Here is a 17,861-nt window from a genome sequence, read left to right on the forward strand (position 1 = left end):
AAAATCCTGGGTGTCACCCCAGACCCCATCCTGTTCTTTGCTCATTGACTCCTACAAGCTAATCAGGCATCAAGGCTGGTGAATGTGCCCTCTAGATTGAGAACCTTTCGTATCTCATAGTCAGCACTTTTGCCTTGGGACACTGTTATTCCCCGGTGAGAGCTCACTAGTTTCTCTGTCTGTGGTTCCTTCCCCAACCAATCCACCCCACTGATCCTGGTACACACACACCTGAACCTGATGGTGTTGCTTCTCCCTGGCATGTTGCTCCTCTTGCTCCAAGTGCCTTAAAAACTTTCCAGTGGCGGGGCGCCTGGGTGACTCAGTTAAGCATCTGACTCTTGATTTCAGCTCAGGTTATGATCTCGTGGTTGATCTTGCGGTTTGGGAGTTCGAGCCCCACATCGGGCTCCAGGCTGATAGTGCGGAGCCTGCTGGGAATTCTACCTCTCTCTTTGCCCCTCCCCTGCTCTCTCTCTCAAAATATATAAACTTAAAAAACAAAACAAAACATAACTTTTCAGTGGCTTCTAGAAGTCCCTGACCAGCCACAACTTTCTTACTTTCACTCTGCACATGGGCCTTCTCCTGCCTAAAGTGCCTTCATTCCTTTACCCCTCCACCTGACTAGTGCACTCTTACCTTGAAGACTCGGGCACTTTACTCCGTGCTGAGCCAGGCAGCACCCAGTGTTGCCCTATGTCATAGCATTTACATATTACTGCCGTTGTGGGTTAGAACTGTTCTTGGAACTAGGTTGTGAACTCCCCAAGGGCATACATCATTGCATTGCACCCATCTAGTGGAGAGCCCCCATAAAAGACACAAAGATAAGGAGACCGAGGTGGGGAGCTGAGGAAGTCACAGAGGGCAGGTCAGGATCTGAAAGGCTGAGGGCATCCAAAGTCCAGAACCATGTGCAGGGCCCCTCGAATACTGGTTTGGCAAGGTCATTGGAAGGGATAGGGTGGGCAAGCCCAGATAGAAGTAGGAAGAAAATGCGCATCATCCCAGGCTGCTTCTATGTTTAGGAATCACTTGGAGCTCACTGACCTGGTGGCAAGACTACAGGGCAAGTGATGGGGTCAGGACATTTTTGCCCATACGTTTCCCTGGTTAGTGACTGAACCACCCCAGAAGATACTGTCCACAGGGACCATGCAGACCAAATCTTGTCCATAGGGATGAGCATGGATTCTTTGGAATTTCTCAGAGGTAAAGGACTCTTCACATAACTGAGTTGACTGCCTCACTTTATGGCCGAGGGAGGAGAAACCTGGAGAGAAGCGGCCTTGCATGAAATCACACCCTGGGCACCAGGGAGGCAGCACCCTTTCCTGAACCCTGTAGATTTGTGGACCTGAAAACTCTGGCTAAGGCCTGACCCAGGCCAGCACTGACAAGGAAACTCTGTTCCTCTCTTCCAACAAGTGGCACAGGAAATACTCAGTAACCAGCAAAGAACTGATCTATATTTGCAGGTCTATTACCTGATAGGTTTTCCTAAAGCAGGGTGGGTGACAATAGCCACAGAAAGGAACAAGTAACTACTATTGTTCCTAGAAGCTCAATCTAAGGGGGAAATGCTGAGTAGGATGCAAGGAGACAGGTATCACAGAAAAGCAGAGGACCAAGGCTGTGGGACCTTGAGGTGGGTGTGGGTGTTGGGACTGCTGTTTTGCCTAGGGAAGCAATGAAGAGGCAGCCCTTCAGCTGACTCTTGAAGGAGATTTGGGTGGCCTTCCAAGCAGGGAATACACCAGACACAAAGCCTTGCTAGTATAGAAGTCAGCCTCACTCAGGAGGACCATTTAGCATGGCTGAAGCAGAGGCATGGCCATCAGGAGACCAGGTTAGACAAGTCTGGGAGTGATGAGAAAGGGTGCAGGCAAGGAGGGATCTTGGCCTGATATTTTGGAGAGGTCATGTGGGCAGCAGTGAGAAGGGTAGAATGAGGAAGGGAGACTGGGAACAGGGAGGTGAGGAGACTGCTGATTGTCTGAGTGAGTATGAGGCCTACATTTGGTTGGGGGGTTGAGAAATAAGCAAAAAGTATTTTGAAAGTTCTTTTCTGGCTCTTCCTGTAAGCGGCCTGAGGTGATCTCTGAAAATGGTTCGCTATTCACTTGACCTGGAAAACCTGACAAAATCATGCCAACAAAAGGTTCAAATCTTTGTGTTCACTTTAAGAACACATGTGAAACTTCCCAGGTAATCAAGGGTATATACATCCGAAAAGCCACCAAGTATCTGAAAGATGTCACTTTGCAGAAGCAGTGTGTGCCATTCTGTCACTACAATGGTGGAGTTGGTAGCTGTACCCAGGCCAAACAGTGGGGCTGGACACAGGGTTGGTGGCCAAAAAGAGTGCTGAATTTTTATTGCACATGCTTAAAAATGCAGAGAGTAATGCTGAACTTAAGGGTTTAGATGTAGATTCTCTGGTCATTGAGCACATCCAGGTGAACAAAGACCCCAAGATGTGGCATAGAACTTACAGGGCTCGTGGTCAGATTAATCCATACATGAGCTCTCCGTGCCACATTGAGATGATCCTTACTGAAAAACAAAAACAAAAAACACATTGTTCCTAAACCAGAAGAGGAAGTTGCACAGAAAAAAAAGTTACCCCAGAAGAAACTGAAGAAACAAAACTTATGGCCTGGGAGTAAATTCTGCATAAAATAAATGCAAATAAAAGCAAAAAAAAAAAAAAAAAAGTAAGTGATTTTCTGGTTGTTGTTAGAGAGAGGAAAAACAAACTCCATTTTCAGAAGCCTGGAAAAACTTCATTCACTCTGACTCCAGGAAGATCCTGAAATTTAGGAAACGGGACCTGGGAGGTGATGCTGCTTTCCTCCAGGAGGGGGCGGTGCAGGACAAGCCTGAGCCCACGTGCAGGCACAGTCCATCCTGAGGGCCAGAACCCTGCTGACTTCCTAGGCCACAGGCACTTGGGCCATTTTAAGGTATATCTCCTCCCCAGGACCAACCCAAGAAATTTATAATGGTAAAGATGTCTGAAGGATGGCCATGGACCTAGGCTCTAGCGAGTACCAACAGAGGACCCCAGGGCCCTCACAAAAGTAGCTGTGCACTAAGCCCACTGCACTCTGCCCTAGGACTTCTGGGAACCTGTCTTTGTCAACAAGGGATTTGTTGTAGAGCCCTATAAAACCTAAGAAATGCCACTGTGGGGCAGTAAACCTGAGTCAGGTACAACTGGGAAAGGTGCATGAGCTTTCTTAGTAAATCCCCCAATTTAGGAGGGATCCCATCTTCCTAGTAACACACAGAGGGACTGACCTGGAGTCAGGAGGAAGGGAACAGCCTCTCTGAACTCTACCAGCATCCTGCCTCGCAGGGCTCTCTGTAGTCCTTCCTTCTCCTAGTTGAGGGCAGACAGATTTCTGCTGCACAGAGAAGGCAGTAACCTGGAGGGCAGGACCTGAGCGGGGAGGGGCAATGTCTGGGCACTCAGTCTCTGAGATCTTTAAGTGCTGGGGAAAGAGTAGGTCAGGGTCAGTCTCTGTAGTCAGATGACCCTGACCATGCTCCTCCTTGGCTCCATCACTTTTAACTTATAGGAGGCAAGTAACTTTGCCCCTCTCTGGCTCAGTTTCATGATCTGAATAATGAGAATATTAATAGTAGGACCTCACAGAGTGGTTTGGATATCAAATGAAATATGTGTGAAGTGTCTCCGGGGGAGGAGCATTCAGTAAGCACACTCCCCAGCACTAGTCACTGTTATTTTAGCTCACAAGGACAAAGTTTTAAACCAGGACCACACACAGGAAAATAGGCCTACTGACTTCTAGAAAGGGTGCCAAGAAGAGGGAGATTTCCCTGAGCCTTTCTCTCTCTGGCAAGGAGCCCAGGGCAAGGCAGAGAGAGTGAAGTTCAGAGAAGGGAAGAGTTCAGTCTAGGCTTAATCCTGGCAGGCTGGCAGAGGAAACGAAGGGGGTGTATGTGTCCACTTCCCCGAACCCCTGACCCACCTCACCTCTGATTGACTTCGTTAAAAGGCAGTCCCAGTGTAGAATAGTTAATAAAAAGCATGGTTGGTGACTGGCTATCTAGGTCAGGCAGCGTTAGGCTGTACCTACTCCAAGGGCAGTGCATCCAGGCTCCCCGGGACCACTTCTCACCTCCCCTCTCCCAGGGTTTCCCGGAGCCAAATCCATGGTTGTAGGAACAGAACTCTTCCTGACCTCCAGCCCAGGAAGGCCTTAAACTCTCCCTATCTCCCTGACCTGCCTACCAGGTCAGGGAAGTCTTGAGGTTAAGGAAGTCTTGAGTCTTGTTCCCTGAGAAAAGACTTTTCCTTGGAGGACTCCTGGGATTCTGTCACAAGGGAATATGCCCACCAGACCATGATGGATCCAGGGCAGGCCAGATCTGCTGTGGCCACAAGGAGAGAGAAAAATATAAACAAACTACAATAAACAAGCCTCTCATTATTAAAGAAACAGAACTTACCAAACAACCAATTGCCATAGTGTCAGACTTTCTGATTTATTAATATTTATCAGATATTCCAGAACTCTCCCTGTCTCCTCTCCACCAAATCAGGGACCCTTTGCCCCAGGTCAATAGCCCCTGAGAGCTCACCCAATGAAGAACCCACTCCTCCCTGCCAGGGAAGGGGCAGCCTGGAGGCTGGAAAGGCCTGGGCATATGGGAAGGAGGGCAGGTACGGATCCCTGAGGGATGGCTTGCTGCCCTCACCATTCCTGAGATGCTCTAGCCCAGGAAGGGCATGAAAACAAGGCTTCTTGTCGTTTTCCCTCAGGCCTGAGGAATCAGCCAAGCTGGGTCCTTGCTGTGCTTTCTCACCTAGTTACGGCCACAAATAGGCTGAAGCAGCCTCCAAGTCAAGCTTTTGCTGGCTCTGCTCACCAGCATGACTATGCAGAGACCTGGGGGCAGCTCTACTTGGCTACACTGTGGGAGCTGCTAGCCCTCAGCTATACCACCACCCTCCAAGTCTTGAGCATTGGAGGGGGTGTTTTCCAAGGCCACCTTGGGTTTCACCTGGACCCTGCCCAAGTTGACTCATGAAATGAAATACACTATGTATGCAATGGCCAAGACCTCCTGTCTCATCCTTCTGGTCCCTTCCCATCCCTTCTGCCCCATGGCAGGGAGCCCACGTGCAGGCTCACAGGTTATTCCGTTGGAGAGCTTCGCATAGGTTCTGGTTGGCGTCAGGTTCTTCCGTCATCACCTCCACGGCCTCCCACTCCCCAGATCTGCTCGACCTTTTGATGGCATCCACCACACTCTGCATGTACAGCCCATCCTCGAACGAGGCGGCCATGGAAACAGGGATGTGGTCCCATGTGCGGCGGTCCCCCTGCCCCTGGAAGGACTGGCGCAGGGCCTGCACCATGTAGACCATGCCCTTCAGGTAGAGCAGTGGAACATCCTGGGGCCCCTGCTCGGGCAGCCCTGCACCCACAGCCAGTGAGTCCCTCAGGAGCAGCTCCTCTTGTGTGGCAGAGTTCTTTTGCCCATACAGGTCAGCTCCTCTGGCAACAAGGCGTCCTGCAGAGCCCACCACCATGACCTCGTGCACAAAGGCACCTGGCATGTTGAAGTTAAGTGTTACCGTGCTGCACACGCCTCCACCCATGAGCATCTGGAAGAAGCAGAAGTCATCACTGGTGACATGTCGGATGCCACGGATGGCTGCATTCTGCCTCACAAAGGTCTTGAGCAGCCCATGCACCTTCTCAGCTCTCCGGCCAGTCAGGTGGGTCAGCAGGTCCACGATGTAGGTGCCCATGGTGTGCAGGCCCCCACCACCCATAAGCTCGTCGCAGATCCAGCCATAGTTGGGGCTGAGCAGGCTGCCTGAATAGATGCGCGCATCGCAGATCATTACCGCGCCCACGTAGTGCTCCGCGATCAGCTGCTTCATGCGCACAAAGGCAGGCAGAAAGCGCAGCACATTCCCCACCAGACTCATCAGCTGTGGGTAGTAGCGCGAGGCTGTCACCATCCGGAATGCATCCACCGAAGTTGCTGCCTTCTCACAAACCACATTCTTCCCAATACCTGAGAATAAAACACACCAAAAAGTCTCAAAGTTCCAAGGGATTTACAATGAAGGAAAAAATATTTTCTTGAAGGCAAATGAACTCGGAAAAGCCTCCTGTATCAGATGGTGGCCTGGGACAAGAGGAAAGGCAACAGCTTGGATAAAAATGGTACCTGGTGACTGGGACTGGAGAACAAGCTATAGACTGCAGAATGAAGAGTAAATTCTTAAGGGAAAATGAAAGGAGTAGAGGTAGAAGGTGCAAACCAGGAATGGCAAGTAAAGAGAGGAGGTATAATATGTAATTTTATGGGGTGCCTGGATGGCTCAGTCGGTTGAGCGACCAACTTCCGCTCAGGTCATGATCTCACAGCTGGTGAGTTTGAGTCCCGTGTCAGGCTCTGTGCTGACAGCTTGGAGCCTGGAGCCTGCTTCAGATTCTGTGTCTTCCTCTCTCTCTGCCCCTCCCCCACTCACGCTCTGTCTCTCTCTCAAAAATGAATAAACATTAAAATTTTTTTTAAAAATCTGTAATTTTATGTGCCAACCCAGCTAGGCTGTGGTGTCCATCAAATACCAGTCTGGACATTGCTATGAAGGTATTTTTTAGATGTGAATAGCATTTATTTAAAAACTTCTTTAATGTTTATTTTTTGAGAGAAAGAGAGAGAGAGGCAGAGAGCGAGAGGGAGACACAGAATCCGAAGCAGGCTCCAGGTTCGGAGCCGTCAGCACAGAGCCCAACGCGGGGCTCCAATTTATGAATTGTGAGATCATGACCTGAGCGAAAGCCAGATGCTCAACTAACTGAGCCACGCAGGTGCCCCTATTTTATTTTTTTTTAATTGAGAGAGAGAGATGGCACGAGTGAAGGTGGAGAAAGAAGGAGAGAGAGAAAAACCCACAAGGGGGAGAGGGAGGGAGGGAGGGAGGGAGGGAGAGAGAGAGAGAGAGAGAGAGAGAGAGAGAGAAGCAGGGCTTGTGTTCACCCAAAGCAGGGCGTGAGCTCACCTGATGCAGGACTCAAACTCACGAACCATAAGATCATGAACTGAGCTGAAGTCAGATGCTTAACCAAATTAACTACCCAGGAGCCCCTAGATGTGATTAGCATTTAAACCAGTATATTTTGAGTACATCAGATCACTTTCCACAATGTGGGTGGACTTTATCTAATCAGTTGAAGGCCTCAAGAAAAAAGACTGGGGTTCCATGGAGAGGAAGGAATTCTGCCTTCAGACTCAAGTTTGCAACATCAACTCTTGTTGGAATTTCCATCCTGTTGTCCTACCCTGTGGATTTCAAATTTGTCAACTCCTACAATCACGAGAGGATTCTTTAAAATAAATTCCTTTCTCTCTATATATACGCTCATTGGTTCTGTTTCTCTGAAGAACACCGCCTAATACACATGGGCTGGAGAGAGGACATGCTTGTGTACCTTCATACATTTAGCAGATCACCAGCTTTGGGCAAAAGTATTTAATCTATACTCTAGGGGATGGGCTCTGTACTCTCAGTTGCAATTGCAGAAAGGGCTCTAAGATTTCCCAAAGATTGTTCTCTAAAAACACTGATCCAACAATTTAGTGTAGTCAAAAGGCCAGAAAATGTTTGGCTCTGGTAGGAAGGGAAAGAAAGTAAAATTAACCCTTATGCTCTCATGCCTGTTCCGAGTATACTAAAGGTGGGATGGACTAAGAGAGCAAAAAAAGCCTTAGAAAAAGCCCCGAAGAGAGCTAGAACTGGGCAGCTTCTGTTTTAGGAAGCAGAAAGGATCACTATTTTTAAGATGTTTTAAGATGAAAGCTCACGAGGGTATGAGCAGTCACAAGACAACAATACCTGGGATACTCCTGAGAGCTTGGGGTGGTTCCCTATGTTAATACCTCCAAAGAAGTAGTGGGTGCCAAACCAAGGGAAGAGGTCCTTACACTGGGGTCTCGCAGGAGGGGGCCCTTCGGGGAGAATAGCCCCTGACTGTTATCATGATCTGCTCTCGGAGAATCTCTAATGCTTCCTTACACATGTGAGATTTTAGGATTAGGGACTGGAGAATCACCATACTGGGTGACAATTTGGCCACCTGAGTGCAGAACACATAGAGCTGACCAGGAAAGTAATGAGGAAATTAGATTCTCAGACACAAACACCTCATCTGAGGGCTGTAGCTCTGGCCAACCCAGAAACTACCTGCTGTAACTATTCACTGTAGGAACTGGGGTGGACACTGCAGCATGGGGCAGAAAGGAGGTGGGCAGGGGGGAAAAGGACTTTTGTGGCTCCTGGAAGTTTGGTGACGGTAAAACCAGGATAAGGAAATTTCTGTTCCATGTCATGAGAGGTCAGGGAAAGGGGAGAGACCTCCCATTTTGAGCCCAAACAACAGGGATGCTTTTTAACTTAAGACTCAGTAGTATTATCAGTAGGGGAGCTAAAGGCCATCTTAAACAGGCTCCTGCAAGGCCAGCCGCACAGGGTCTTTAACTTTAGGAGGACCTGGGTTATCTTGAAAGACATATTTAAGTTATCTAGCATTCCCGGGGTACCTGGGTGGCTCAGCCGGTTATGTCCAACTTCAGCTCAGGTCATGATCTCACAGCTCGTGAGTTCAAGCCCCGTGTCGGGCTCTGTGCTAACAGCTCAGAGCCTGGAGCCTGCTTCGGATTCTGTGTCTTTCTCTCTCTCTGCCCCTAACCCCCTCACATTCTGTCTCTGTCTCCTCAGAAATAAATAAACATTAAAAAAAAATTTTTTTTTTTTAAGTTATCTAGCATTCCTGCTAGGAAGCCAAAGGAGAGATCAGAGAAGCTGGGAACTGATTTTTGTCTCCAGGGAGTGGGAAAAGCATGAATGCTGAGTGCTTATTAGCTCAGATTTTTTGGAGGGTGAACAAATTTCAAGCTGCAATCTTTTCTCCAGCTCATATTCTCCAGATTACCCAGGAGTGAAGTGCCCCAGAGCACCTCTTTGTTCACAGGAAGTAAACGTCATGGTCACAATATGCTCAGTGACTCCTTTGGGGTTTGAGTGGGCAGTGCCTCAAGGCAGGTCCAGCTGACATGGCTCTCCCAGTCCCACCAACTTGACCCTGGGACTGTGTGTCTATAAGAACAGACCAAGGACTCATTCACACCCTCTTCCTCCTGACAGTGAGAAGACAGATGACCCTGCTTCACTGAGGGCTGGGACATAAGATTCCAGAAGCCTCTGGTCATTCCTGTCCTTCCTATTTGTATTAAAAGATCCAAAGTCTGGTGCTTTCCTATACCAGGAACCAGAAAACAGCAGGCTTGTAGCCAAAGAACTTGGGATTTCCTCTTTCTTCCTACATAGCTTGGCAATGGTCTCTGTGAGAACCCTAATATATAAGCAGACTGAGAGCCTCTAGAACTCTGCCTCTGGATACACCTGGCATCACCAGCCTGTATTCATGTCACAGGGATGGCAGGAAGTCAAGTGACCACAATAGTTTGATCCCCCTGAATTAGCCTTCTGTTAAAGTGTTGGCATAGGCCTACTTCTAAACTCAATCTGAAAGCCATTACTTGCCCTCCTAAGAATCTAGTGTCCAGTGAATAGCTCCAGTGTCACACATCCTTAGAGTGCTCTCTGGAAAAGACAAACCATCTACAATTTTTGGCCAAAATGTACATGCATGCCCCCAAATCAACAACCAGACACTCATGTTCTTACTCACTCCAATGAACGTTTGTCCTTACCAATGCATTAGGCAAGAGGTGACAGACATTCTCTTCTCCTCAGAACAAGGGAAACAAGTAGCAGTGGCTTGGACTCTCCATCATGGTAGTGTCCAGGAGGAGTGGTCAAGCCTAGTGGCATACCAGTTTCTGGGCCCAGAGATCTCTGACTGCATCAGAGAAATATTTTGCTCCTATCACCTTCATTAAATAATTTCTCTGTCGGGGCGCCTGGGTGGCGCAGTCGGTTGAGCGTCCGACTTCAGCCAGGTCACGATCTCGCAGTCCAGGAGTTCGAGCCCCGCGTCGGGCTCTGGGCTGATGGCTCAGAGCCTGGAGCCTGTTTCCGATTCTGTGTCTCCCTCTCTCTCTGCCCCTCCCCCGTTCATGCTCTGTCTCTCTCTGTCCCAAAAATAAATAAACGTTGAAAAAAAAAAATTTCTCTGTCAATTAATTATATGCTACCTGAATTGTCTCATTTACTTTGTAATGTGTGTTATCTCTAGTCTCTCCAACTGAACTGTGAAATCTGAGGGCAGGGAGGGCTCTGATCCAACACTGCTTTGAATGTCCTGAATGACATCAGGACAGTGCCTGGCACCTAGAAGGCATTAAAAAAACAAACACCAAACAACAACAACAACAACAAACATGCTGGATGACTATTTACTGGCTTGTTTTCCTACTAAATTAGATTCTGATTTACATTAGAAAAAGAGAAAAGGTCGCCCAGAGTTGACTGGGAAGAGATGCCCAACAGGATTTGCAGGAGAACAGTTCAGCAAGCCCTATACTGCCTTGTGCTTCCCAAGGGGGCAGACATGTGAGCTGGCTGTCCTGTGGATCCTGTCAGGGAAGCCCAGCACTGTCCGAGGGCCTTTCTGACTTCTGGAACACAAGATTGCAAAATGTGGCAGGAAGGGCGTGCACTCAATCTAGTGAAGGACTGACAAAACATGGGAAATGGCAGCCTCGTTACACCCTCCTCTCCATCCTTTCTGAGGTGCTACGTGCCACGGAAATGGAAGAACAAATACATCAGTCACAATTTCCCATTGCCCAAGTCTTTGAACTCCGACTTCAAACAGGCCAACTTTACATTGCATGAAGTGTAATGATCTCTGGTCCCTGTGACAAGACAACTCTTGGCATATGCTTAATTTTTGCTCAGGGAGTTACTTATGGGAGGCAGGCAAGCCTGGAGCATTTCTTTCCACAGCTGTTAACACCCCCAGTGTGCCCTCCCCAGGACGGCTCTAAGGGTGAGTGTTGTCCCAGAGTACCATTACCTGCAGACCAAAGCCCAAGAAGGACCCAAGAGGAGAACAGTGACACACAAGACACCACCCAGAGGGAGATATATCCTACCCTTGCTATCGTCTGACTATCCGTACCTAGAGCCTTCACAGATATTTGCCGGGTAAGTGGAGGGGGGATATTGATGCACACAAGATCCACGTCTTGATGCAGCAAGACATCATCGGTCCGGCTGGTGTAGAAGGTGATGTTCATCTCCTCGGCAAGCTGCTTTGCTTCCTCCTCAGTCTTCCCCCACAGGGCCTCCACGGTGAACCCTTCTGCCCTCAGCAGTGGGACCAGAACCCGGGCAGAGCTGCCAGTCCCAAACACGCCCACTCCTGGGAGCATCTTCATGCCGGCTTCTCTGTTCACCAACTCATCTCCTCACAAGAGCCTCCAGCATGAATACGACCTTCCCACAGTCCTGGTCAAACATGGCTCCTGGAACAGCAAGCATTATACTGGCTATTAGTGGATGGCATACTCAGCCGAGGCTATCTTCTGGACTTATTTGGAAGCAACAAGTTCTCTGCCACAAAAGCACAAATGAAATACTGCTCCAAAATGAAAAGCTGCAAAAGCTTTTCCCATGGAGACTTAAGGATATTAGCAATATACATCTACTGAAAGGAAGAAAAATGAAAAATGAGTAAAGCTGGGTTAAATCTCTGTTCTGTTACTTAATGTTTTGTGTGACTCTGGTCCAATCATTTAACCATCAGGGCCTTAACTGTAAAAGTTCATGATTCTATGATATTAGATTAGAAAAAGGAAAAGAGGAGTGGGAAACAAAAACCAATACAAGTTGGAAGAGAACTACCTAAGTGCTATACAGATTATAATTTAAAAGTTTATGGTAGCAAGCATAGAGAATGTTCACTAGAAACAAACAAAAATTTTTTTTTAACTACCAAACTGGCAATAATAGTAACAGGAAGTTTAAAATGGTATTTTTTGTATAAGGATATTCACTCCAACATTGGCTATGATAGGTGAAAAACTGGGAAACAATCTAGATGCTGAATAACAGTAATGGGTAAGATAAATAACATTATGCAGTCATTGAAAACCAAGGGGATAGAAAGCCCTCAATGACCTGCAAGACATCACCATATGTTCACTGAAAAGAGGGAAAACAAAACAATATGTGAAGTATGATATCCATTTTTTTAAAGCACAGAAAAAAATAAATATATATGAATGAAAACATGTAAGGATATCTATAATATTATCTGTAAATATATTTCACACATGACACTAGAAGGACCAGAATACACCTGAATTTAATAATGGTTACTCTAATTATGAGATTATGGATGAATCTTGCTTTTCAAACATTGCCAAATTTTATACAATGAATATGTCTTACTGTGGAATTTTTCCTTCTGATCACAAGGGTTATTAAATGAAATAACAAACAAACAAAAGTCTTCTTGGAAACCAAGATGAGATTTAGGTGTGCTTAGGGTATCAGGTTTCCCCATACAGCAGCCCCTCTGCTAAACCAGTGGTACCCACTCTGGCTGTGTGTTAGGTCAATGGTAACTCCATACCCACTGAGTCATATAAAGGGATGAAGCTGTGTCACTGTCATTTTCTTTTCATAGTAAATTAAATTCTTTTTTTGTGTGTGGTAAAATACACATAAAATTTACCATCTTAAACTTTTTTTTTTTTTTTTTTTTTAGAGAGAAAGAGAGAGAGAGCGAGAGAGCGAGCACAAGTTGGGGAGTGGAGTAGGGCCAGGGGGGAGAGAGAATCTTAAGCAGGCTCCATGCTCAGTGGGGAGCCCCACAAGGGGCTCGATCTCATGACTATGAGATCATGACCTGAGCTGAAATCAAGTCGGATGCTAACCCAACTAAGCCACCCAGGCACTCCTTAACACATTTTTTAAATTTTAACTTTTTAAATGTTTATTTATTTTGACACAGAGAGAGAGAGGAAGAATAAGAGAGACGGAGAACGAGCAGGGGAGGGACAGAGATGGAGAGAGGATCCCAAGCAGGTTCCGCTCTGTCAGTGCAGAGCCCAACATGGGGCTCGAACCAACAAACTGCACGATCATGACCTGAGACAAAATCAACAGTTGGATGTTCAACTGACTGAGCCACCCAGGTGCCCCAAATTTTAATTTAAGTAGGCTCCACACCCAGTGCAGAGCCCAACACGGGGCTTGAACTCACAACCCTGAGATCATAACCTGAGCTGAGATCAAGAGTCAGACACTTAATTTACTGAGCCCCCCCAGGTGTCCCATCTTAACTATTTTTAAGTGTACAGGTTCAGTGATACATTCATATTGTGCAACCATCACCACCACCTACCTCCAAAACTTTTCTTCTTGCAAAACTGAAACTCTATACTCATTAAACAGTAACTCCTCCTTCCAGTCCCTCTCCCTAGTCACTGTATGTATGTATGTGTGTGTGTGTGTGTGTGTGTGTGTGTATATATATATATATATTTTTTTTTTTTTTAAGTAATCTGTACACCCAACATGGGCTTCAAACCCAAGACCCTATTACCTCAAGATCAAGAGTCATATGCTCTACTGACAGCAGCCAGGTGCTCTAACCATTCTACTTTCTGTCTCTATGACTCTGACTATGCTAGGTACCTCATAGAAGGGGAGTCATAGTGTTTGTTTTTTTGTGATTGGCTTATTTCACTTAGCATAATGTCCTCAAAGTTCATCCATGTTTTAGCATGTGTCAGAACTTCCTCCCCTTTTAAATTCAAATAATATTCCATTCCATATGTATATACCACATTTTACTTATCCATTCATCTGTTCAGACACTTGGGTTGCTTCTGTATTTTAGCTACAACAGATAACGCGGCTATGAACATGGGTGTTCAAATACCTCTTCAAGATCCTGCTTTCAATTCTTTTGCATTTATACCCCGAAGTAGAATTGCTAGATCATACGGTAGATTTTTAAGTTTTTGAGGAACCACCATACTGTTTCCTATTGGGGCTGTACCATTTTAACGTTTTTGTTTTTGTTTTTGTTTTTTTTTTAAGTTTTTGAGACAGAGAGAGAGCATGAACAGGGGAGGGTCAGAGAGAGGGAGACACAGAAGCCGAAGCGGGCTCCAGGCTCTGAGCTGTCAGCACAGAGCCGGACGTGGGGCTCGAACTCACGAACCGTGAGATCATGACCTGAGCCGAAGTCGGAAGCTTAACCGACTGAGCCACCCAAGCGCCTCTATAAAGTCCAGATTCTTAAACAGCACCTGCCTGGGTAGCTCAGTTGGTTGAGTGTCCGACTCTTGATTTTGGCTCAGGTCATGATCCCAGGGTTGTGGGGTTGAGCCCCTCGTCAGGCTCCAAGCTCAGTGTGGAGCCTGCTTAAGATTCTCTCTGTCTCCCTCTGTCCCTCTCACCCATTTGCATTCTCTAATAATAATAATAATAATAATAATAATAATAATAATATTAAATAAAATAAAATGTATCCTTAAAACAAACAAACAAACAAACAAACAAACAAAACACTTCACAAAGTCCAGATTCTTCAGTATGACTTATAAGGTCCTGCATGATCCAGAAATCTTCAGACAGGTCTAGCTTTGTACAGGGTCACTTTCAAAGATTATCTCAAAGAGAAATGGGTTTCAAAACACATACTTAAATAACAGAGTAAGAAGAACACTCTGCAAAATTGTCAGGTATAAATCAACTAAAAGTTGGGGAGACAGTTACTCAAAATCACAAAAATGGCTTCAGAGTAACTGATGAAGAGTATGTTTTTTCTTTCTGAGAAAATTAAATAGTGGAGAACAGTTGTTTATTTGGACCCTTTTATATCATATTAAAAAGCATATCATCTCACAAAAACTTGTACATGAATGTTCATAGGACAATCTTTCTTAATAGCCAAAAAGTTGACACCCAATGTCTATCAACTGCTGAATGGGTAAACAAAATGTGGTATATCCATGCAATGTAGTATTCTTCAACCACAAAAAGTAATGAAGTACTGATACAAATTACAACAAGGATGAACCTTCATTATGCTAAGTGAAAGATGCTAGTCACAGAAGGCCATTTATTGTATGATTCCATTTATAGAAAATGTTCAGAACAGGCAATCCATGAAGACAGAAAGTAAATTAGTGGCAGGGGATAGTGGGGATGGAGGATTTGGGAGGTATGGGGGGGGTGTCCAACTTTATTCTTCCTCATGAGGTTATTCAGTACCACTTGTTGAAGAGACTATTCTTTCCCCTGAATGATTCTGATATCTTTGTTGAAAAACAGTTGACCATAAATGTATGGGTTTATATACAGACTCTCAATTTTATTTCACTGCTCAATTTGTCTGTCCTTATGCTAGTACCACCCTGTCTTGATTACTTTAGCTTTACAGTAAGTTCTGAAGTCAGTGTGAGTCTTCCAACTTTGTTCTTTTTCAATATTGTTCTTGCTATTCTGGGTCCTTTGCATTTTCCTATAAAATCTAGGTTCAATCTGGGATTTTGGTAGAGATTGCTTTGAATCTGTAGATCAATTTGGGGAACGCTGTCATCATAATATTAGGTTTTCTGATCCATGAACACAGTATGCTTTTCCATTTACTTAGGTCTTTAATTTCTTTCAATGATATTCTATAGTTTTTAGAGAGTAACACACTTTTTGGTTAAATTTTTTTCTAAGTATTTAATTTTGTTTGATGCTATTGTAAATGGAATTGTTTTCTTAATTTCATTTCAGTTCTTTTGCTTCTAGTATAGATACAAATGTACTATGTAAACTACATGTCTATCTTAGGGGTTGGTTGGCTGGTACTGCCTAATACAGCATCCTATACTGCTTGACCCTACCTGAACGACACCTGTGCCTCTGTGAACCACTGAAACAAGCATGACTGGGGCTAACTCCAGACCCCAGTCAGCTTCCTGTGCTCCTGTCTCTATCCTCTGGGGCTGTGGATCTTGGCTTGCCTCCTGTACTCTACCATTGGGTTTTATCTTAATCATCTTTCTTTCTAATAATGATGAATAATGTCTGTGGACTCTCAGCTATGTCTCTTTCCTCTTTGCTGATTAATTCTGCCCTTAGAGGCTTCCTTTCTAGTTAGAAACAGGTAAGTCACATAGTATTTTCTATAATTATCATGTCCTGGACTTCTCCTCTTCAGCTATTTTGGTCACCTTCTGCATTTGCAGTTTGTTATTGTTTTTGTTGTTGTTGTTTTTCTACTTTCAGATCATGGATATTCTGGGAGCCTGAGTGTCAAATCTGTAGCACTAGACAAGTAAGGTTCTGCATAAATTTTATGGGTCATTAATTACCAACAGCTATAAGGGCCAGAGGAGTGAAACACAGCCACTACCACTTCATTCCTTCATGCTGTAGTTATATGTGGATGTATGTTTGCATGGGTGGTTTATTTTTATTTATTTATTTATTTTTTTTAATTTTCTTTTTTTTTTTTTGAACGTTTATTTATTTTTGGGACAGAGAGAGACAGAGCATGAACAGGGGAGGGTCAGAGAGAGAGGGAGACACAGAATCAGAAACAGGCTCCAGGCTCTGAGCCATCAGCCCAGAGCCTGACGCGGGGCTCGAACTCACGGACCGCGAGATCGTGACCTGGCTGAAGTCGGACCCTTAACCGACTGCGCCACCCAGGCGCCCCGCATGGGTGGTTTAAAAGAACAGAATGGATTAGAAGACATTTTAATAACCTCTGTTTTACAATGACTTAAAGGGCAGCTTCATCAACACCCATAAAGGGGCATCAGCTGGCCTCTGAGGAAGCCAGATGGCATGAAGCTAGGCAGGCTTGATACTAGGTATTTCCTGTTCAAGCAGGCAGAGCTGGTTTCCCTTTTTTATTTCAGTGACTACCCTTTTCTAACCCCTAAAATTTCCCTACTCCCAGCCCCTAACTTTCTTGTATATATGTAGACCTTTTGCATTCTCCAAAGATCTCCATAAACTCAACCCTACCTAGCTCACATGCATTCCAATCACCACACACTGGTTGGGACAGGACTGGCTATATACACCTTCACAAGGCTATGGGGAAGATAGCACAGAGGTTAGAGGCATGGAATCTAAAGCCACCTTGCCTGGCTCAAGTTTTGACTCTACCACTTACCAGCTAGGTAACCTCAGATAGGTTTCTTAATTCTTAATCATTCTATGCTTCTGTTTCCTCATCTGTAAAATGGGGATAATTGTATCTACCTCATAGGGGAGTTAAGGATTAAATGAGTTAATATTTGTAAAGCATTTCTTACAGGGCTTACTATTATAGATAGTAAGTCACTGTATACACCATTTTTAAAAATTTAATTTAATTAAAAAATTTTTTAACGTTTATTTATCGAGAGAGAGAGAGAGAGAGAGAGAGAGAGAGAGAGAATAGGTGGGAGAGGGACAGAGAGAAAGGGAGACACAGAATCTGAAGCAGGCTCCAAGCTCCAGGCTCCAGGCTCCAAGCTGTCAGCCCAGAGCCCAATGCGGGGTTCAAACTCAGGAACTGCAAGATCATGACCTGAGCTGAAGTCGGACGCTCAATCGACTGAACCACCCAGGTGCCCCTAATTTAATTTTTATTTTTATTTATTTATTTTTTTTTAATTTTTTTTTCAACGTTTATTTATTTTTGGGACAGAGAGACACAGAGCATGAACGGGGGAGGGGCAGAGAGAGAGGGAGACACAGAATCGGAAACAGGCTCCAGGCTCTGAGCCATCAGCCCAGAGCCCGACGCGGGGCTCGAACTCACGGACCGCTAGATCGTGACCTGGCTGAAGTCGGACGCTTAACCGACTGCGCCACCCAGGTGCCCCTTCTA

The 17,861-nt window shown here is 45.5% G+C and overlaps 2 protein-coding genes across 3 annotated transcripts in view; one reads left to right on the forward strand and one right to left on the reverse strand.

Annotated features, from left to right (window-relative positions):
- CARMIL2 (capping protein regulator and myosin 1 linker 2) overlaps nucleotides 1-7,684 on the forward strand; it is a 31,579-nt gene extending 23,895 nt beyond the window's left edge. The window contains exon 34 of the mRNA XM_040498383.1: nucleotides 7,674-7,684. The gene's annotated coding sequence lies outside the window, so the exon portion shown is untranslated. The remainder of the gene's footprint in view (nucleotides 1-7,673) is intronic.
- The window catches only part of GFOD2 (Gfo/Idh/MocA-like oxidoreductase domain containing 2), a 33,792-nt gene continuing 20,424 nt past the window's right edge, over nucleotides 4,494-17,861 (reverse strand). Inside the window, exons 2-3 of one of the 2 annotated variants that reach the window (XM_040498388.1) lie at nucleotides 11,142-11,487; nucleotides 4,494-6,063 (exon numbers count right to left, since the gene is read on the reverse strand). In XM_040498388.1, the coding sequence (XP_040354322.1) occupies nucleotides 5,165-6,063; nucleotides 11,142-11,400 (1,158 nt within the window). In that variant the 5' untranslated portion in view covers nucleotides 11,401-11,487 and the 3' untranslated portion in view covers nucleotides 4,494-5,164. The remainder of the gene's footprint in view (nucleotides 6,064-11,141; nucleotides 11,488-17,861) is intronic. The other variant, XM_040498389.1, reaches the window with a different exon arrangement.

The sequence above is a fragment of the Herpailurus yagouaroundi genome, unplaced genomic scaffold (assembly GCF_014898765.1).
Source record: "Herpailurus yagouaroundi ecotype Mexico unplaced genomic scaffold, PumYag 190, whole genome shotgun sequence".
In the NCBI taxonomy this organism is placed as follows: domain Eukaryota; kingdom Metazoa; phylum Chordata; class Mammalia; order Carnivora; family Felidae; genus Herpailurus; species Herpailurus yagouaroundi.